General features: G+C 41.5%; 1 protein-coding gene across 2 annotated transcripts in view; it reads right to left on the reverse strand.

Moving 5' to 3' along the window:
* NPHP1 (nephrocystin 1) overlaps positions 1-23,208 on the reverse strand; it is a 708,547-nt gene that overhangs the window by 440,134 nt on the left and 245,205 nt on the right. For both annotated transcript variants that reach the window (XM_085612188.1, XM_085612187.1), the window contains exon 7: positions 19,782-19,885. In XM_085612188.1, coding sequence (XP_085468314.1) covers positions 19,782-19,885 — 104 coding nt within the window. The remainder of the gene's footprint in view (positions 1-19,781; positions 19,886-23,208) is intronic.

Below are 23,208 nucleotides of genomic sequence, written 5' to 3' on the forward strand. Positions count from 1 at the left end.
AGAAACATGGACTTTAACTGGCTGGTTATGGACATTGTCACCTGGGGCTGGAAACTGTTGACAATTCTATGTGTATTATTTTCGATCCTACTGTGATGCTGCTTATGCATACAATGTGGCCCGATGCTTTGCTCCCTTTGTATTTCTGCTTGTAGACCCACCAAACACGTCAAGAATGTGAACACCCAATATGTGTTAGACCAAGAAGTTAGCGATATGATGAAAATTGATGTGCAAGATGTTTTCTTTGTTACTTGAAAATCAAGAGATGTCTTCAGCTAATGCTAAAAGTGTTGTGTGTGGAAATCGGCAGAAATCGCTGTTAGCATGAGCTAAAGCCATTTTGTTTTGGCATCCATTTTAGTTAGCCATGTGCTTGTCATGTGCTGCTCCCGTCTTCACTGTCGCCTGCTTTGCTATTCTGCCTGAGTCATCAACTATAGTTAACTCCTTCAGTACTGAGCCAGAGCACTGCGCATGCTCAGAAAGGCAGGTAGCTGCTAGAAATGCACCTGTTTAGAGTGTAACTGTCAGGCTATTCCAACTGATGTAAGCAGCTTAGTTTCCCCTCCCACTCTGTTGACTAAGTGATTTCTGTATGTCCATGTATGTGAATAGCTATTCTTGTGTATACTTGTACCGCCTCTTTTTGAGTCTCCATGCTTACACTGCAACAAAAGGTGTATTAGAGCACCCTGGTTTCTGTATTCCATGTACTGCCTCATACATTGCCTGATGGTTCTGTATCGATGTAGTCCCACTCATGAGTGATAATAAACTATTGTTTTGATATTACAGCTTCCGTGCCAATCACTATTTTGTTGGTCTGAAGACTAAAGGACAAAGAAGGGCGAACCCTTGCACTGGTGGGCCCCTGAAAAGGCTCACTTCTACAGAACGTCTTCGCATATCTGCAGACAGCATAGACATGTGCATGCTGCAGGAACTTCATCAAATGGAGTAAACGCAAGCGAGCTTGTAAGCAGGATGGATTGGCGTGCAGCAGGTTGCATACTATTCTAACTGTGCCCTTGGAGTAGACATTTTAATCTGCAAAGTGCTCTGTGACCACTAGGGGAGATATGTTTTATTGTATGGTACATTGCAGGGCCACCCGTTTAAGCTCCTCTCCATATATGGTCCAAATGTAGATGACCCCCAATTTTTCTACAGAGATCTGAATGGTGGGCAAACTTGGACCTGGGGCACTTCTGTGGGGGGGTGACTTCAATGTGGTCTTGGACCCTAGAGCGGATAGATCTAGTGATTCCACATAATGTCACCCGAATGCCGCTAATAACACTGTCGAACAAAAACGCTCTGCCCAGTGAATCAGTGATGTCTAATTTACATCTGATCATGAACTTCGTTGTGGCTCTCCCGTCAGCAACCGTCTGGATGAGTACAGCCGGGGCCACTTCCAGCATTGTTGGCTGCACCTGCACAACCATATCCCACAGTGCATGGAAATAGCGGCCCAAAAGGCATGCAGTGTTCACGGACCACAGTGCAGGCTGGTGGAAGAAAACAATTTCTTGTTTAAGTTGTCCAGCCTCTTAGATTCCCGATCCGGTGCGGTTTGGAATGCACAAGGATTTACGTGGTAAGTGGAGGCTTGCACTACCAAGCTATCTGGGGTAGGGTGTTGCGTGAGGAAGTTGGGGTCCCCTAGGGTGGGAAAATGACAGCAGGCAATGCTCTTATTCACACGAGCCTCCGTGGCCGCCAGCCTAATTGTGTAGGCACCATGCATACATGGACACTTTCGTTTTTTAGTTACTGATTCAAATAAGGTAATCAAAAATCAAATGTGCAAAAGCGTTTTTAAATCAATCAGGGGTGTAGGAACAGGGAGAGCAAGGGGTGAAGCAACAGGGGGAATCATAAGCAACATGGGGAGGGCAATGGAACACAGAAGCAACACAGGGAAAGGCAGCGAGATACAGACGCAACAGGAGGATGGCAGAGACATAAAACGATATCCACAAAATAGCTCCAGATTTTGCATGTTAATGTTTAAAGCAAACCAGCACACACTACATGTGCTTGTTAATCCTGTTTTACTCTTGATCTGCAAACGATGGCAGTACTTTTAATTTTAATAAGCTAAGTCAAAGGAAGCTACTGCCCTTGTGTTTACTCATCCTTGACATTCTGAGTGGGAAGGGTGCATTCTCTGCTGGGTTTACTGCTTTAAATACCCTCTTAGCAGTCTGCGTTGAGATGTCAAGTCACAAAAAAGCTGACTGTCCCTTAAAGTTAACTAACTTAACAGGAAAGGAAAGTGAGACTCACCACAAACACATGCGCTCGCACATACAATCTCTCTCACACACGGAAACCAATAAGCAAGAGACTCAAAAGGCACACAAAAAACACAAGCATGCAGAAATGCATACTTACAAAGTGCCGGCCGATTCGTGCCATGGCACAGCAGGGAGACCCCGGGGTGGAGGGAGGAGGATGCACAGTGCCGAAGTCCACATATCCACAAAAACTGATGAGAAGCGGGGCGATTATTGGTATTAAATGCTGTATAAAAAGCTGGACGCCAACACAGTGAAAGAATACCCGTGCCTGTTTAGGAAGCGCCTGCAGCTCCCACATTGCTTGTACCTGCTGTTTAAAGCCCACCCTGTCTGTCTCCCTGGGACCCAGCGTCCTAACGGCTCCAGTATGCTTGCCTCTTTCAGAAGGACAGCACTTTGCCCCGCATCCCTGTCTTAAACGAAGCAGGGTTGCAACTAAAAACAGCAACAAAGCTGCCTGCTTCCTCAAAGCAAAATATTAAATGGTAACTTCGGAATTTCAGTTTTGATTCTTCAGTGTTTAGGTTTAAGCATGCCCTCGCTTGCTGATAGGCTGGGGACCAGCCCAAGAGGGTGGGGTTTGTGACACAGCCACTGTCACAAAGTTGATTCGAAACCGTGGTGTTGGGTGTCTTCTTACCAAATGATACTGAAGTGTCATGCACACACGCCTCGCGTTCGATGCAATTATTATGAAGTGAATATAAATGTGAGACAGCTAAGAGACTCGCAGAGTATGACACAACATAACAAAACACTATAGTAAACCTAACCGAGCATAACCAAGCATGGCATAAAGTAACAATCAACAGAACAAGCATACCAGGAGAGCATAACACAGCAGAACAAAACATAATGCGATATAAGAACAGCATGGTGTAACATAAGATGGGCCCCCAGATTGCAAGCGAAAGCAAAAGCACGGCGCATAGTTTACATAGTAACCTGATCCATGAGCACTGAAGCTGCCGACCTGCGCCCAGCTGCTCACTCCCAAGGCTAAACGCAGTGGGAGTGAACATTTCAAAAGAGGTGGGACATGCACCTACCTTTAGACATTTGTGTGCTTTCATTCTTGAAAGACACATGCAGACGCCAATCCAATGTGTGGGAGGAGTCAGACCCACAAAGAGTAATAACAAGAAGCCTCGCTGAGCAGCGCATGCGTGCTGCTAGGCTCGACCTAAAAACGGCAACGGGATGGGAGATCCCGCGAAAGACACGTACAGTGATACAGGGTCTGCTCCCTACACCTAAAAATAAGAAGCTCAGCGGGAAATTTGTGCCTCTGGGTATAACTTTAGCGAAAGACGCATTGTGATTGAATGGCAACGTCCCACACTCCCAAAGTTAGACAGGTGGGTAAAAGATATGGGTGCATGGGCCACTGCTGAACAAGTCATAATAAAACTAGCTAGAAAGAATGAGAGACTGGCGGACGACCTCCTAGCATGGTCCTCGATGATACACGACCTACAGACTGGGCCTAACATGAACTCACAGACCGTGTCAGTTGACTCACAGAAGTCATATACTACACAAACATAGGAATTTATATACATGACAATAGGATGTTCAATAAATTCTACAAGTGACGTCCATATTGGTGGGGGTGGTGTTGAGGGAGTTATGTTGCGATAAAAGGCATTGGTTTTGTATTTAGGCACGAAATGTGGTATTGCTATATGCAACACTGTATGCAGCTCTGTCCGCAATACTGATGTAAAGCATGATTGAAGCAGTTACATAATGGTTGAAATGAAGCTAATGCTTTTATTTACGCTACTGCTGATGTACTGCAAATATTTTGTTTGCGAAATGCCAATACAAACATTTAAAAAATAAAAGTAAAAAAACATCAGCATAAAGAAGACCGTTTGGAAAACCCTGAAGTGAGGTATGGGCCATGTGGGAGAGGTAGCAGACCTAGCTTTATGTATGCAGGTAAGAAAGAAGTCCTCAGGAAGGAGGGTTTGTTGTTTTGGTGTATATTGACACTAGCAGTCATTAGTTACAGTGTGTGAGGTTTTGGCAGACTGGTCAAAGCAAAACGAATCAGAAGCGTGTGTGGTCATAGTCATTTTTGTGTTATGGCTAGGAATGTATGTGACAATTGCTTTACGATGGAACAGGTACGGACGACAGTCTCTTCAATATGTTGGTAGTGCTTCCTTTTTAATTAACAGTGATGTTACACTAACGAGTAATACAAGGACATATTCAAGTAACTAATTTATTAAGAAAAAATACAATTAACTCCCTCCCTCTCTTTTCACATCTGGATCACCCCCTCACCCAGCAAACCAGAAAAACACAAAATCATATTACCCTGTCATCATTTCTCAACTGTCATTACCGCCCTCTCCCCCCCACAACAGGCCCACCCCACACCCTTGACAATAACACCTTAAATCCTAAAGGTCCAATTAAACTACCCTGTCCACAACTGTTTCCACCCACTCCGCTCAGAAAAGTACTATCTCCTCTCTATTTCTATACGAAATGGGTCTCCAAAGCCTATATCCTCTTAGAAAGATCCTTCTGATCCTTCTTCAGTTCCTCCAGGTCCTGAGCGATTTTATGGAGGAGGGCAGAAGTAGATGGTGTTGGTTTTGGTACACAAGGGTGTTTCGGAACCTCAGCTGCCTGATGCAAAGACACTGTCAGGGTCTCTCTGGCTGGTGGCCCGACGAGGCAATGGTGGCTGCTGCCTTTTCCTCCTCCTTGAGGATCACCAGCCGGCGGTACTCTGCCACAGTTGCCTTCATTTCCTGGTGGTGCCCGCCTGTCTCTGCTGAAAGAGGGCCTCTGGGGCAGGTCCACCAGGAGTGTGCTTCAGGGCAGGTCCTTCAGCAGGAGTAGCTAGATAATACAAAGAAAGAAGAAAACACTTGTTTCTACATATAGTTGTACAGTAGCAGAAAATTGCTGGGCACCGAGGGCCATTGGGAATTTTTTAATGTGATTCTTGGTTACAGGCTCAGATTCTTCCCTTACATACTTCAGGTATTGCAGTAGCAATCTGTGATATGGATGAATCTATGGCCATCACCATAATCAAACATAAATTAGTGGTTTATATCAAAATGATTGAAAGTTGAAGTGATTTCAAGAGGTGACACTTGCAACACAATTAATGTAGGTTACTGTCAATAAATAAATCAGCTGGCAAATATAAATATATATTACGTTGTTATGGCACATTAAATGTATGCTGCACAATTTACTTGACTACATGTGCAACATAAACAGAGCCATCCATGCGGGGCAGAATGTTTTTTTTTGGACAGCTTTCAACATAAATTCCAATGGCCCAGCTCTTATCCTATTCTTTCCTGAGTTCCACACTAAGTCCTATGCTGCACCCTCCACCCCAAATAATCTTCTGCAAAAATATTTTTCCTTCTCATGTGGCAAGGAAGTGTAAGGTATTTTATAAAGATTACGGGGCTTGGGCTAGGTAAAGGTTGAGCTATAGGTTGGTTGGGTGCCAGACTCATCATGTACTAGTAAGCTTAGTTGCATTATTAATGGAAGGAAGATGAAACAGTAATGGAAGCCATGAAAAGTAGTCACTTGGGAAGAGAACTATGGGAAATGATGGCACATACTGAGTTGGCATTGTAGTTTTCGGGCTGCTGGCTGGGACAGAGAGAATAGAGGAAGTGATAGGTGAGTGGGCACTAGGTACCAATTCAAGAGAGGATTAGACATGATCTTAGCGGGCTGGATAATTTATAAAAGGATTGCTAACTGGGCTTGGATGGAACAAATGCAGTAGTTGTCATTGCGAAAGGAAAGTGGTTTACCACTTGTCCCAAATGTCACTCTCTCCTCGCAACAGGATGGTGGTATCCTCCTCCTCAGGAGCATGAATACTCCTGGATCAGACAAAAACATAAGACACATATTTAGTTACTAGTAACCATTTGCACAAGTTACAAAACCAATCTCTCATTAATGTTCAGTTATCCTTATCTAGCTTCGACCTAAAACAATGAAGGGGTGGAAGGGAATGAAAGGACTAGAACAGCTTCAGAGTATGGGGCTTCTCCTGCAGCACCATCGCCCTGGGCCCCAGCCAAGCTGCTACTACTGCTGCTAGTAGTGCTGGTGGCATTCCCCTTCTTTGCTCCTTGGTTCTCTACCTTTCCTCAGAAATGAAGATAAAATAAATGTAACCCTTATTAATTTAGTACTACTCTTTACAAAGTGGCTTCTTTTACAGGTATTACATTGTAAATAATGTCTGACTGACCAATCCTCTTCCTCTCTTCAGCCTCCACTCTAAAATTAGTTCTCTTTCCTACCAATTGTTTGCTCCTAGAAATGATAGTACTACTGACATCAATTCATATGTTTTTCTGTTGGGCAAAGCCAGTCTCCCTTCACATATTGCACTTCATGGAGATGGAGACTGTATTAACGACGAAAAGTCACGGAAGACCGCAAACATTCCCGATATCAGACTAGCCTAGTGACATTCTTTAAATCAGCCCACGCATGCACCTGGCTCATCCTTAAACAGAATCCAGGCAGTATAATTCACTTGTCATCCACTCTCAATCCTCCAGTCCTACATCCTCCTTGTTCGACTGCCAACATACCCAAATACTCGTGCATCAAATGCACTCCCCAGGTGTATACAGAAACCATAACGTATAATACGTCTGTTCATTCGAAACAAAGACAGTGAACGCAGGCACTGTCTAATGCAAAAAGTTTTTTCATTTATGTGTGTGGCACACATTAACATTAAAAAACCTTTGGCCTCTTAACTGCAAATATGGTACCAGGTACATAAATATCTTTTTTACACCTGAAGGCACTTGCGTCCACAATCTTTGCTGCAAAGGAGTGGCCAAACATACATACATACATACATATATATGTATATAATTTGTGCAATCTATGTTTTGTTGCATAATAAATACATATAAATGCACACACTGATTTATTGAGAAACAATTAATTAAAATATATAGATATACAATGAAACATTTTTTATCTATATATCAATGTGTGCATAAACAATATATGCGTTTATGTGTGATAGCTTTTATGCATATATATATATATATATATATATATATATATATATATATATATATATATATATATATATATATATATATATATATATATATATATATATATATATATATATATATATATATATATATAAGAACAAACAGACTCAGTGCTTCTGCACTGAAATCGCCATGACCTTGCCACTTACGGCAGCGGTCCGTGGTGAGGGGGCGAGCCTCCAAACAACACAAAACTCACTGTAGTATTCCAAGGAGAACAACAGCAACCACGGACTCCAACCTGGCTTCTTAAGCAGTGATTTATTGGCAAGAATTTGGCATCTCGACGCGTTTCGGGACCCTGTCCCTTGATCACAAGTGCCGTTAGTGAAATCGAGTTTCTTTAATAAATAAACATGTGACTTAACAAAAACAAAAAATAGTGAAGACAGATTTCAAACACAAGTATACATTTCTGCAAATTCAACAGAATAAAACAATTATTCCCGCCGCTTCTGTCAGAGAAAAATCATTCACATCGGGGAAACATCATGAGTTAATGTCAAATAAAAAATCAATGTTGCACAAACCACATTAACTGCACCGCGATATACGCTCGCTTTCGCAGACCGGGGACTATCCTTCCCAAGACCTGCGTGTTAGATCGTTCTCATTGAACAATAAAGTTAGGGAGTATTTCAAAGTAAAGGAGTACGCGCTTACATAAATAAAGTTACTAGATGGAAAAAAAAAAAGCAAACCTGCTTCTTAATACAAAAATCATTGCCATAGTGGGCAATAGTGTTGCATACTCCGCAACGTTAAATATTAACGCTATCCCTTACGCAGTGCTCATTGTAATGGGAAAATAGAAAACCCCAAACGGTCAAAAGAGATGTCGTGCCCAAGTGGGTATATATATATATATATATATATATATATATATATATATATATATATATATATATATATATATATATATATATATATATCCAACAGGTAATGCTCACTAGGTGTGGCTGAATCGTTGAAGCCTCACACCAAGAGATCACAGACACGGACCACACTTATTAATATAAAGATAAAAACACACACACACTTATTAATATATCCATATAATAATCATTCATTTTATTTATAAAACAGATTGCATATATAATATATATTGTAAATGTGCATGTTTATTATATATAAAATGTACTTAAATGCATTGTAAAAGTAACAATTATATTTATATTCACTGAAAAAACCAAAGGTTTCAGGGGCGTTATAGTTAGGAATCAGCATTTAAAAAACCTTAGAAATTCACTGAAAAAACCATAGGTTTCAGGAGCGTTTTAGTTAGCTGGACATTTTCCTCGTACAAAACCCTAGAAATTCCCCTGTTATAGTTAGTTCAGCTAATTATAACTCGCACCCCCGCAATGCACTGCTGATGACGTCACATATTACATCACTCATGACATGGTCAGTGACATCACTGATGACATCACTGATGACATCTGAAATGACATCACTGATGACATCATCCAGTGAATGTGTGTTTTTCTTAAAAGTTTAAATATGTTTTATATATTTATAGTGAAAGGCCTATGGAAGAATGAGTGGGTGTATAAGTGTGTGAATGGGTGATTTTCTAGGTGCGTAACTGACTCTATAAGTGAGTCATTAAATGTATCTTACTGCAGACTAGTGATTAAATTGTATGAATGTCTGTATGTGTCTGTGTGTTGGTGTATAAGTGGCTACATGGTTTTGTGAATAGCTATATGAGTGTCTATATGGGTTATTGATTGGTTGTCTGAGTATCTGTACGGGTGCCTGAGTGTTTGTGTGAGTAGGGTGTGTGTGACTCTGTGCATAGATATGTGAGTGGGTGATTCTATGGTGCATGGTTTTAAGAGTGCAACTGTGATGGACTGTATGGTTGGGTGAGTGTATGTATGAGTGTGTTAGTGATTGAATGTATATCTCAGTTGTACATGTGTCAGTAACTACATATGTGAAAGGCAGTATATATGTGTGTAAGAGTATATAAGTGGGTATATGTGAGTGTGTGATTGTGAGACTGCCTGTATGGAGGAGTGTGTGCTTGTATTAGTAATTGTATAGGAGTGTCAGAATTTGTTAGTATTTTTATGAGTAAGTGAATTTGAGTGTGTTTAGCTGTATAGGTGAGTAAATTGGACTGTGTTTAATTGTTTGCACAACTGACTAGGTGTGTCAGTACCTCAATGGATGATTGGCGGTGTGTGAGTGTCTATATAGGTGTATAAATGCATATGATAGTCCTGTACAGAGTGACTGTAAGTATGAGTGACTGTACAGGTGAGTGAGTGGAGGTGTATGTAGACCTAAGAGTCAATGAGTAGGTATGTAGTTATTGGTATTGGAGTATCTATGGTTTTGAGAATGGCCGTCTGAAATTTTGAGTCGGTGTATCAAAGCTTATATTAGGGTGCGAGAAGATGCACTAATTTATCACATGGATTACGTCATCAGTGATGTCATTTCAGATGTCATCAGAGATGTCATAAGTGATGTCACTGACCATGTCATGAGTGATGTAATATGTGACGTCATCAGTAGTGCATTGCGGGGGCACGAGTTATAGTTAGCTGAACTAACTATAACAGGGGAATTTCTAGGGTTTTGTACGAGGGAAATGTCCAGCTAACTAAAACGCTCCTGAAACCTATGGTTTTTTCAGTGAATTTCTAAGGTTTTTTAAATGCGGATTCCTAACTATAACGCCCCTGAAACCTTTGGTTTTTTCAGTGAATTTCAAAGGTTTTTTAAATGCCAATTCTTAACTATAACGTGCATGAAACCCATGGTTTTTACAGTGAATTTCAAAGGTTTTTTAAATGCTAATTCCTATCTATAACTTATCTCTAAAGATATCATGAAAAGCATTCTTTTTTAAAAGTAGGGTGCACATTAGTTTTGTGGAAAAGCATCTTTGTGATTGGTTAAGAAAAAGCAGTTTCAACGTGGAGTACATATCATAGGATAAAATTTGCTCAGCTCAACTACACTGCTACTTTCATTTGGAAGGCACTGTTCGAACTTAAAACAATTGTCAACTTTTAACCTGTACGTGTCGTTAAATGTTCAAGAAAATGTTACAAAAAAATATCGTAAAGTTTAAAAAAATTGATGAACTTTTAACCTGTACGTATTGTAGAATGTTCTAGAAAGTGTGTTGATAGAATACGTTGCACTTCTGACTTCTATGTGTTGTTGAATATTTAAAAAAATGGTTCATATGGAAAATTAAAAAGAAATCAATAGAGAAGTTTTGAAACCTAAAAGAATCAAGGAACTATTCTAATTTATTCTTTACATGTATATATGTGCGCAGCAACAAAATTATAGACACAACAGCACTAGGAAGAGGAAGCAGCAGGGAGTGGGGGGTCGGGGGGACATGGGCAGAATGTCACACATGCAAAATTAAGTACAGCACAAGTATAGACAAACAATGGCCAAAATGAAACACACTAACAAGGTGCACAAGTCACACAACCCGCCAACATCACACCACTGAACGAGCATAGAAGTGAAAACCACGCTGTATTCATACAGGATGTGTACAAAGGCCAGTTGTTGGTGTTGTGGGATGTCTGCGACCGTGGTCATCATGGATCAGACGCCCAGCATGTGGCACATGGTGGAGTTCACTGTGTGTTATAAACGGCTGCTTCTCCCTCCCACGAGCTCCCACACTTTTGTACAGTGCGCTGTTGTATCTCGTGCACTCGTATGGCACACCATTGTAATGCCTATTTGCGCATGTCCTGCTACATTCCAACTACAACATCACAGTGCCGTTTGGAGGTGGCGCATACCACTTTACAACATCGACTGCTGCGGCTCTTGAAACAGGCCACCACAGAACACAGAGACACACTTACCGCACTTCCTGTACACTGACATGTCCGGGACACACCGTTCCCCTTGCCGGATAGGCACACCCCTCCACTGACCTGTGAACCCCAGACCAGGACACGCCAGTTGTGCATGCAGGAGGATGCGTGCGTAGCTACACATCCAGGCTCACTGCCAACGCTGAGGTGACAGCACACTGTGATGTTGCAAGGCTCTTGCCTATCATGCTAAGAAAACGACCACAGGGACACACTTACTAAGATGTGGGTTTGGGGGGCATTGGCGGTCCTGGAGTTGTTGAGATAAGTCTTCTGGCCCTCATGGGTATCCCTGTATCATGCTCATTGACTCTATGGCACCTGTGGGTGTTCTGGTGTGGCTCTTGGCTGTGTTCCCTTTCATGGTGCAGGTAGTTGTCCTGCTTAACACCAGCAGAAAGCAGGTGTAAAATCCCTGGTGCTAACGTGTCTTATCGCCGGAATTTGTTTCGCATTGCAATTGGTGTGAGAGTTATGATGTGATTTTTTTCGTGTGCAGAACAAAATACGAACTGAGCAGTGTATCTCGTCAAGATCCAGCACCTGACGCACTATTCCCAATCAATATAAATACAATGAGATTTCTTAATAGATTTTGTGTGTACACTGGAAGGGCAGCCAATACCTCAGTGCAATTCAATACAGGATTTTAGTATTTAGAATAAATCGGAAAGGTGCACCTCGTGTCTTTTTGCACGGGAACGGCTAGTCTCCATTTCATTATCAGCACTTTAACGGAAGTAAAGTTGAGATAAATCTAAAACACTATTCAGAAGTTGGTGCAAACTGAAGATATCACCAGTATTCCAGCGATAAGTGCCCCAAAATTTAACACCATGGTGGACTCCATCAAATAACAGTAATAAGAACAACAAAGAGTCACACAGCAGTTAAGAGAACCAAAAACATTATTATTTTTTTTTTCAAACTTTATTTTTTATAATAATAAATATATAAACGATAAACTATTTTCAAACTTTATATTTTTATTAACCTAAATATAAACAATAAACTAATAAATAAAATGTAACAACAATAATACAAAACAACAAGGCGGAACACTCCTGTGGGAACCACGGATGTCGACGACAGACCTGAAAAATCAGAAAGATTGTTAAAAAAAAACCAACATGGTATTCTCAACAAAATACCACAAGAAACAAATCACAGATAAATAAAATGTATACAGCTAACAACATTTTATAAGTTTAACTTCCAAAAACTGTAAATGTTGCCGCTTTAAAATATTTACCGAATCTGAGGAAAATTCTTTGCAGAAGGCACCACGCCCACAACGTTTTTCATCAGTGGTGAAGAAATTTTTCACTTTTTCCAAGGGGCAAACAAAGATCAATGCCACCTTCTTTATTCGCAAGATTTGCCAAAGAGTTCTGTTACGAGGGGATCCTAACAAAAAATACTCGTGCGGCACAGCAAGTATGAAGAAACACCTAAGGACCCTTCATCCAAACAATCTTGCACGAGAAGAGTGCAAACAGATGAGAAACACTCCTGTTCTGTATTTGTAAAAAAGAATCACAAATAAATGTATATTAATAACTTTCAAATTTACACTATTCCATTACTTTACAAACACATTTTATATAAAAACAGACTAAGAAAATATAGCCCTGAACCACAAGTGTGACGATCATTAAAACACTACTTGCATAGTGCATACTACTTTGAAGCAGTTCATGCCCTAAAACCTACCTCACTAAAACTCCACATGCTAACTAACTAAATGATTACAGTACTATAAGGAGACACACTGGGTGAGTGACAGGGTGTTTGCTAGAAGAGTATGAATACTAACTAGGGAATTGAAGGTGTGAAACACAACTGTGTAGGTGATTAGAGGACTGCATCCATACTGCATAGGCATTTAAAGCAGTCCATGTGCTAAGGCCTGGCTCACTGCATGACTACTTGAGTACTGACTGAATGATTAGAGTACAGCAAGGAGAGTGCCTAGGTGATTTATAAGTGCTAAGCTTTTCGCACAGGGAATGGATTAGTACTTGGTACTGAATGGGTCACTAGTGGAGTGCAAAGGCAGTCACAAGTGCTGGACTGTATGGATACTGACTAGGAAATTGAAAGTGTGAAAGACAAGTGTCTAGGAGGTTAGAAGACTGCATGCATAGTGCGTAGGGGTTTGAAACAGTCCATGTGCTAAGGCCTGGCTCAGTGTATGAATACTTAGACACTGACTGAATGATTAGAGTACTGCAAAGATAGTATCTTGGTGAATTTATAAGTGTTTGGGTTTTAGCACAGTGAATGGATTAGTACATGGTGCTGAATGGGTCACTAGAGGACTGCAAACGGAGTGACAGGGTATTTCGTGGAAGTGTATGGATACTGACTAGGGAATTGAAGGTGAGAAAGACAATTGTGTAGGTGGTTAGAGGACTGCATGCATAGTGGATAAGGGTTTGAAGCAGTCCATATACTAAGGCCTGGGTCACTGGATGAGTACTTGGGTACTGACTGAATGATTAGAGTACTGCAAGGAGAGTGCCTGGTGAATATATTAGGGTTTGGCGCAGTGAATGGATTAGTACATGATGCTGAATGGGTCACTAGAGGAGTGCAAGGGGAGTTACAGGGTGTTTGCTGGAAGTGAACGGATACTGACTGGGGAATTGAAGGAGTGAGAGACAATTGTGTAGATGGTTAGAGGACTGCATGCATAGTGGATAGGGGTTTGAAGAAGTCCATGTGCTAAGACCTGGCTCAGTGCATGAATACTTAGGCAGTGACTGAATCATTAGAGTACTGGAAAGAGAGTGTCTTGGTGAATTTATAAGTGTTTGGCTTTTAGCACAGTGAATGAATTAGTACATGCTGTTGAATGGGTCTCTAGAGAACTGCAAAGGAAGTGACAGGATGTTTCCTGGAAGTGTATGGATACTGACTAGGGAATTGAAGGTGTAAAAGACAAGTGTATAGTATGTTAGAACACTACATGCATACTGCATAGACATTTGAAGCAATCTATTTGGTACTTAGAAACTGACTAAATAATCAGACTACTTCTAGGACAGTGCTTAGGTAAAACTTTTACATTTTCAGTTCTGCCACAGTGAACAGAATAGTACATGGTACAGCACCTTAGTGTCAAACCCTGACTCATTTTATCAATGCATAAGCAAAGACTAGCTTCTAATGCTACTAAAACTTGAGAACATGACATGTTTTAAAACAGTTATCTGTCAACAAATACACGATGTTACCGAACGCTTCTCTCACAGTGGTTCCCAAATGTACACAGACTCACAGTGTGATTCTAGACAAGCACCATTATCCCTAGGAGTTTACCAAAACTCATTCACTACACTGGAAGTGGTAAGGGAACTGCACACAATCTACATATTTCACGACTACACTTTACTGTCAATACCTAACTCATTTAATGGAAGCATAACCCATAACTGTCTTCTAATGCTACTAAAACTTGAGAACATGACATGTTTTAAAACAGTTATCTGTCAGCAAATACACGATGTTACCAAACGCTTCTCTCACAGTGGTTCCCAAATGTACACAGACTCACAGTGTGATTCTAGACAAGCACCACTATCCCTAAGAGTTTACCAAAACTCATTCACTACAGTGGAAGAGATAAGGGAACTGCACACAATCTACATATTTAACGACTGCACTTTAGTGTCAATGCCTGACTCATTTAATCAACGTACAAGCAAAGACTGGCTTCTAATGCTACTAAAACTTGAGAACATGACATGTTTTAAAACAGTTATCTGTCAGCAAATACACGATGTTACCGAACGCTTCTCTCACAGTGGTTCCCAAATGTACACAGACTCACATTGTGATTCTAGACAAGCACCATTATCCCTAGGAGTTTACCAAAACTCATTCACTACACTGGAAGTGGTAAGAGAACTGCACACAATGTGCATATTTCAAAAGTGCACTTTAGTGTCAATGCCTGACTCATTTAATCAACGCATAAGCAAAGACTGGCTTCTAATGCTACTAAAACTTGACAACCTGACAGGTTTTAAAAGAATTATCTGTCAGCAAATACACGATGTTACCAAATGCTTCTCTCACAGTGGTTCCCAAATGCACACAGACTCACAGTGTGATTCTAGACAAACAACACTATCCCTTGCACTATACCAAAACACATTTCTTCATCTACAAGGAGTACTACATTTTACTGCAGAAACATAACTCATTTCACAAATTCATAAACAATGACTGGTTTCTAATTCTACCAAAATATAAAAACTGCATAGTTATCTGTCTACAAACACAAGACAAAAACAAATCCTTATCACAAAATGGTTTCTACATGCACACACACTGTCAATAACATTGTAGAGAAAAAAAAGATCTCCCAACACTTTAGCAGAAGAAATACATTAGTCTGATTAAAATAAAAATAGTCTACATACATCCTCTCACAATTAAATAACTCACCTTTCAAGTTGTTTTGTAGATTAAGAAGTATATCAGTCACACACACCAGATTTTCTTATACAGAATCTCTGCACTGTGCACCTGTCAGCAGAACCAAAGAATGGCAAAGTTTCCCTCTCATTTTCCACACATATACATGTAAACAACAAATCACATTCCTTCCCACATAAATTCAAAAGCAAACACAAATTTCTATTGGTTAAACATTTCAACCCTTTCCAAATGACAAACTTCAACCCTTCCCCCAATCTGCCTTCTGCCCGTTACCATAGAAACAGGTCATGGAACACTGTACTGAGCACACAGGTCACAAGTTGAGCACACAATGTTGCTAATCAAAACAGCAAGTGTGCTTGACTTCTCAACATATCAGCTTATCATATATAATGTTCCTTACAATCGGTTTTTGTTAACCAATAAGAATCATGCGTTTAAAAACAGAAATATGCACCCTACCTTTCAGTGTAGAAGGTTGTCAAACAACCAATGATTTCTTGTCTTTTTTCAAAATTGCATCTTAGCCACCATTTTAGAAACATCTTAATTTCCAAACTGCCATTTCATTTTGAGAGACCATCTGAGTGCATCCAGACCTCCTTACAAGATGCTTACAGTGTGGATTGTGGGACACAGCTACATTTCCTGGAGACAAAGGTATGTAGAAAACAATGGCATTCACAAAGACCTAGGTTTGCCAAATGTAGACATTAAATGGATTGGACAGAGAGGGTTAAAGTGGCACCAATTGATGCCATTGGTGAAATCCTTCATGCAAATCCAACACCCTGACCTCATAATAGTGCACTGTGGTGGCAATGACCTAGGCACTTTGACTGGGGTAGGTCTGGAAATGCTTATGAAGGACACCTTTGCACAACTGATTTCACTTTTCCCTAAAACTGCCTTTGTGTGCTCTAACATATGCCAAAGGCAGAAATGGAACTGGTCCGATCATTTTTGTCCACAGATTGAGAAAGCTAGGAAACATGTGAATAAATTTGTTTCTGCTTTTCTCCGAGACTACAGAAAGGGGTCCATTTACAATAACAATCTGCGCTTTCATATGCAAGAGATGTATAGGAGAGATGGAGTACACTTTACTGATGAAGGAAACAGAGTCTTCCTCAACAACTTTAAACTCTATAAGTACCAAAAACTCTCAATGAACACAACGGCTCTTTTTAGAGCCACTCAAGAACAAAACACTTAAGCTTAATCTTTATCTCCCAACAATTTCACTTTTTTTCCCTTAGATCCGCGAACCTACCGCAAGAGGATCCGAGCATCCAACGCAATAGGATGCGCGCACCGTGCGCACATTTTGCCAGTTTTAAAATAAGGGGGACCCCCTAAGCACCTCTAGAGGGTCAGAGTATTTCCACTCTGCCCCCTTTATATGTTTTACACACTTATTCCCCTTACTTAATCAGCCTCGCTTCTACCGAGGCAGAAAATGGCCGCCAACAGTTCCTGGTTTCGAAAGTAGAGAGACACTCGACAGCCAATTAGCATTCAGCGCGCGATCGGGAGGGTGCGCGCTCGGTTCGGGGAAGGTGCGTTTACGGTGCGGGTATGGTCCGCGGATCCTCCGCGGCCATAGATATCACTAACATTTTTATCCTCATTTTCTCAGGAACTACTGAACAGATTCACACCATATATGCAAAAGGCACGAGTCCGAACTGAGGACTACCTCTTTGCCAAATTTGGTGTCATTCCATTCAGCGGTTCGGGCTGTAGCTGCGACAACAGATCCTATGGGAAATTGCATGGGGAAAACGCGTTTTGGGACCCCCCTTTTTTCTCGGCCCCCGCTTGACGAATCACCGCGGAACTTTCAGGGTAGGAGCGGAGCGGAGCTGGCCAAAAGTTTGCAAATTTTTTCGAAGTTTTGTCAATCGGCGCCAAAGATATTCCCAATAGAATGTTTCGGATTTCCTATGGAAAATAGGTCCTAACTATAACTATCTACTGGCGACCGCAAGTAGATAATAATGTATAAAATATTTATATCCATCTCTCTCTATATAATATGTGTATATAGATATATGTGTGTGTGGAATACACATCACCTAATGTTACAGATGAAGCAATGCTGCTTGAAAAGTAATACACAAAGTATTAAAACGAATAATGTCGGCCTAGTACTGCGTCTCTTGCTCCTGAGTGTGAGAGCCTCTGGTGTGGCAGCGCATGGGGGCAGCATTCTTCCATACTGAAATCATCGCTCCACCACGCTGTAGCCCTTCCTAGGCTTCTCTCCTGCTGCTAGCAGAAGGTGGGGTGGTTTTGCACTTAAACAATTAGCGGCAACCTCTGCCTCAAACAAACGTAGCAGGTCTTTACCGCCTAGTGCCACTGTCATTCACAGGGAGTGCAGGACACCGCAGTGGTGCTGCCTACCTCTGCCATAACTCGGTTGGGTGCAATTGGTACAAAAAAGTAGTTAAAAAAAAGTTGTAAAAATAGACAAGACCATGGACAAAAATATGAAATAAACAAGGACGAGAAGGAATCTAATAAAGTGAAAATATAGTTTGAAAAAGGTAATGAGTGGAGCAGAATGGAGTGGATTGGGTTTCGTGGGACGTAGGGAGCACGAAACACAATGAGATGGCTAGGCAGGAGCAGGCTGAAGTAAACAAAATGGCCGCGTGCTTGTGCACCGGGACGTGCCATTTGCAATGCTTTCGAGCAGTAAAAGCATCACCGGCGTTATTTTTCGGACGTGCCACACATGACACGACAGATCTGTCTTAACACCATGTATTCTCCAGTAAATTCTGTGTAATTACACAACACAGAATTCCGCAAATTACGACCAACCCTACTTTTAAATCTTGCATAAATATCTAATGGTGACCCGGATTTAGCCCCAACAAGGCCTTTTGTGACCTCCTCCATTGTAGCTTGTTCAAAACTATTTAGGGAGCTAGCTACTATCTTATTCTGCTCCTCAAGTTTGAACAAAGATGCCAATTCAAGGGTGGTAAGTGAAGGGAAATTTGCGTAAATGTTTAATATTTTCTCACGAAAATAGGTTGCCAAAGAATTACACAACTCCTGCGATTCCAATGGCATCTGTCTGCAGACTTTAGGGGAAACAAAGTCCCGTACTATGCCAAACAGTGTTTTCGGGGAATTGCTTGCATTTTCAATACGATTAATGATAAACCGCCGTCTGGCATTACACTGCCCGCCATATTTGGGAAGGATGGTGTAATTACCTTTTTTTCTGTCAAACAGGGCCAAGTAAAAACTGGTGATGAGGGAGAGAGAAAAAAACACTAATACATACCTCCGTGTCATGGGAGGAAACTCCTAAGGTGTGGGAGTCATTTGTTTTCCGTTTTTCAGAAACAAACTCATACTTTGGAAGTTTGTTTCTGAAAAACCAAAAAAGTTAAAAAGTTTGGTGAACAACCATCAAAACTATCAGCAGTCATCCTCCAAACTTTTTGTACCTTAAAAAGAACCACTGTGATGGCAGTTCTTTCCAAGGCGGTTCCCTTCAAGGTACAAAGCTGACCACTGGAACAGAGGTAATCTCTAAATCTGGCGGACAGTAATCGGTCTGGGTAGCAGAGGTAATGCCCTGAGACACTCTGACAGACTGTGTACCATTTGCCAAAGCCTAAATCACACCATACGTTTCACCCACAACTGTTTTTTACATCTATTGCCTGTGGCGGCCGACCATCGCAATTGTTCACCATGGCCTATTTTTTAACCAATGATGCCAAATAATGCATTCATTTCAAAGTACTTTAAAAACGTATTATACTCTTTTTTAACCAAATATTGCTTGCCTTGCTCTTTGAAGCATAGGTCGATATAATGTTTATAATGCATGGTTTTACTTAGCAGAATCTATTTGGAATGTACAGCGCAACTGTACCGGTCTCAAATAATTCTTTTAGAAATGTTGTTCTATATAGACTGGTCAGTAGTATCTTTTGTGTGTGTGTTTGTTTATATTTTATCCGGCCCAACCTCCCATTTGCCCTACTCCCAGTCTTACAAGGATTTGTGCATCTCTTTTAGCCTTTCCACTGTACCTCTGATTTTGATTTGCCCCATCAGTGGGTTCATCAGCTTCACCCTCATCTTCTTCACCTTCCCCTTCACTTGACTCTCTGTTGAATCCTTGTTCTCTGAAAACCTATAGATAGTGAAATAAATAGTTATGTAATGATGTACACGAGAAACAGTTTAAAAGCCAAAATGGCCACTCGCCAAATTTCAGTCTAAGATGAATTAAGTTCTCACTAGGACCTCTCAACTCATTCTCAGCTTAGCCCTAATGGGAAATGATCCATTGTTTCTCTCCCCCAACATGCACAATGGGAAAGTACTTTGCAAATTTAAATAAAGATCTCACAATTATCAGTACACAAAATATATCGTAATTCAACAAATAACTAATATGAGCACGTTGTTAAAGAAAGGTGTCATCTTCAGACGCTTGGGGGAGTTGTGAAGGTACATTTTTTGAAGAACATACCACAAGAGCAAGTGACCATCAAATAATGCTTCAAACTTAATATCCAATGGAACAGAGTTCCAAGAGACATCAGAATGGCAAGCCAAAGAATATTCTACTAGTTCGACATCTCCCCCACTTGCTAGATAATACAAACTTTCTTTGAAGCTTACACATTCAGTTATTCACCCAACTGAGTGTAAACTTAGTCTTTGAATCTCACAGAGACAAAAACAAACCAATAGTTTTGGCACTGGGCCAATGATATTTTCTTAAACTTCAATAAGACACACAGAGAAGGTACCACGTGGGCAGCAGCAATGCATGCTTCAATAATGGAAAGAACAGGCACTTAATTTTTTGTTTTTTTGGTTTAAATTTGTTTATTGATTTTCAGAATTGCAATTCACATCAGGTCACACATTTGTATCACAATATCGTTTTGATTCAATAAGTTTATTTGAGCAGGTTTGCAAAGCAGCATGTCTCAAATTAAGGCATCAGAATCTTACTCAACATTGCTAGAATGGCTACGTTGACCTAGTGAATATATGAAAAGGCAATTTGCAACATAACATTGATATAACAAGGGAAATAACACGTTGACTCCTGCTCTAAAAAATGCAGACATCATACATCATTTATCACCCTTCCATGAGACGTATCGGTTTGCTTACACGCAGCACTTAGTTGCATGTTGACCAAATGGTATGCCACCCTCTAGGCTCCTATTCCACAATTAGTGCTTGCTGTGTTGGTTGGCTTCGGTAAGTGTCAGTAAGGAACATTACACTCGTCGCCCTCTGTGTGTTGCTGAGCGCGCCATGACTGATCTGGCTTGACCCTTGTGCTCCAGTTGACCTGCCAGAGTGTGGTCCGTGCCTCACCCAGGTATGTTGTTTAGTGTCTCTGCCTGGTTCTGCCAGATTGTGCATAAATCTGTCAGGATCGAGTCCAGTTCGCCGCAAGTGGCTGTTTACGAATTCCTATTGCATCCTCTCGACGCAGCGCTATACTCTCCGCCTGCACCCAGAAGAGCTGCCACTGGAACCAGGCCCTCTCTACAGGAGGCTCAGGAGATTTCCAGCATCACGTGATCAGAGGTTTGGCCACTATGAGCCCTGGATCTTTGTACCGGGATGTTACTTATATTTGTAGGACCTCTGGTATAACTCCAGTATGCATACCTCCCATGACCAATTTAGTGCGCGCTCTGTGCACTGTGCTAAGGTCGTGGTAACCACTCCCCAGTATGATTGTATGGTCGAGCAGGACCAAAGTATATGAAGCAGGTCGCATCCCACTTCTCCGCAACTTGGGCAGCTGATGTCGGCGCGATTTAAATATTCATTTATTTTGGCTGGTCTCAGGTAGGCATTGTGCGCTATGTAATACTGGATGAGCCGGAATCCTACGTTACGGGGGACACGAGTGGGGCATTTAAGGATGGCTACCCATTCACGTTCAGTGCTGGGACGCTGAAGGTACGCAACCCAATGAGCCCGTAGGGAACTCAGTTGCAGTGCTGTGTTTACCCTAAAATGACTCCGCAAACCATTTGACGAGGTGGCGGCCTGTCCCTAATTTGTGCAGGTATGGTTAAATGTGTGGCCGGCTCCAGCGCAATGTTGCCCCATGCCATCTGCAATGTGCGGATTACCAATGCATGCAGCAGGAACTGGACTTGTGGTAGGTCCGAATTTTTCGAAAGGTAGGAGATGCCCATCACTGTACAGGTCCCCTAGTGTTAGGATGCCTGCCTCTTCCCACTGCAGTAGCCCTGCACTAGCGATAGCTCGGTGCCTTCTGGGCGTGCCCACTATGGGGAGGGACGGCACATATGGGATCACACAGCGTGTGATTCACAGGATGTGGCAGCAGCAGTAGTGCGCTACCTCTAACAACAGTTGGACCGGCAGTCTACCTTTCCTTCTGGGGTGGAATAATTCCACCACCTGTGGATGCGTGAGTCCCGGTGTCTGAGACGCAAAGTCTCCTAGGTGGTGTGCACTTATCCATCATGCCACCCACTGGAGCTGGGCTGCTAGGTAATATTGCTCCATATTCTGCAGCGAAAATCCCTCCATTAGTTGTCGAGGGGTACATCTTGGCCAAGGTCACTCTGCTGCGCGACCCGTTCCAAATGAATTTCCACATGTCCAGTTATAGGCCTTTAAACAGCGCCGGCTTAAGATAGGACAGTAAATTCACGAAATGGTATAAGAGGCACAGGAGTACCACCATCTTTAATAGTGCAATTCATCCCATGACCGTAAATGGTAATGTGCCCCAGAAGGACATTTGAGCTCGCACCCCAGTGATGGCACGCACCAGGTTTCCCTGGAGCAGGTCCGCTGGGTCTCTATATATAGGTATTACGAAATATCAGAACATGGACAATTGCCAGTGCACTGACTTGCCATTAATAGACAGGTGCGGGTCTGGAGTAGACTTCGAGAATGGGTATAGACATTATTTATTCAAATAAGAACAGGCACTTAATACTCAAGACCCAACAGGTATGCGGAATTCCTATAGCCCGACGCCTAGGACATATTGTCAGGGGTCAAGGGCATCAAGTTCTCATGTGCATTTTGTCCTTGGAACAAGCAGGCCCAACCCCCAAAAACCTTTGGCTGCCAGTTTACAATATCACATTGTCTGCAGTTAAGGTAATGTTTGTGCCCAAGTATTAATGCAGTTCAAACCTGTATTTATGGTTCATTAATGCAAAGCCTTTATTATTAGGGCGAGTGCTCTAAGTAAAAGTTGTAACCTCGGACTGCACTACTGACAGTGGTTCAAGGATAACATTGTGTACACACGTTTTCAAAGTTTAGCAATATGAGGCTTTGTATAATGCTCCCAGACTGCTTTCTGATTAGATGCAAATATTTGCAGAGGCTTGAAAGCAAGATTAATGATTCTTTCCTTTCAAAATAAAATGTTGACAAAAAAATTCCAAGTAGGGAAAACAATTCACTAAACTACTGTAAGCTTTT

The sequence above is a fragment of the Triturus cristatus genome, chromosome 6, assembly GCF_964204655.1.
Source record: "Triturus cristatus chromosome 6, aTriCri1.1, whole genome shotgun sequence".
NCBI classification, from domain to species: domain Eukaryota; kingdom Metazoa; phylum Chordata; class Amphibia; order Caudata; family Salamandridae; genus Triturus; species Triturus cristatus.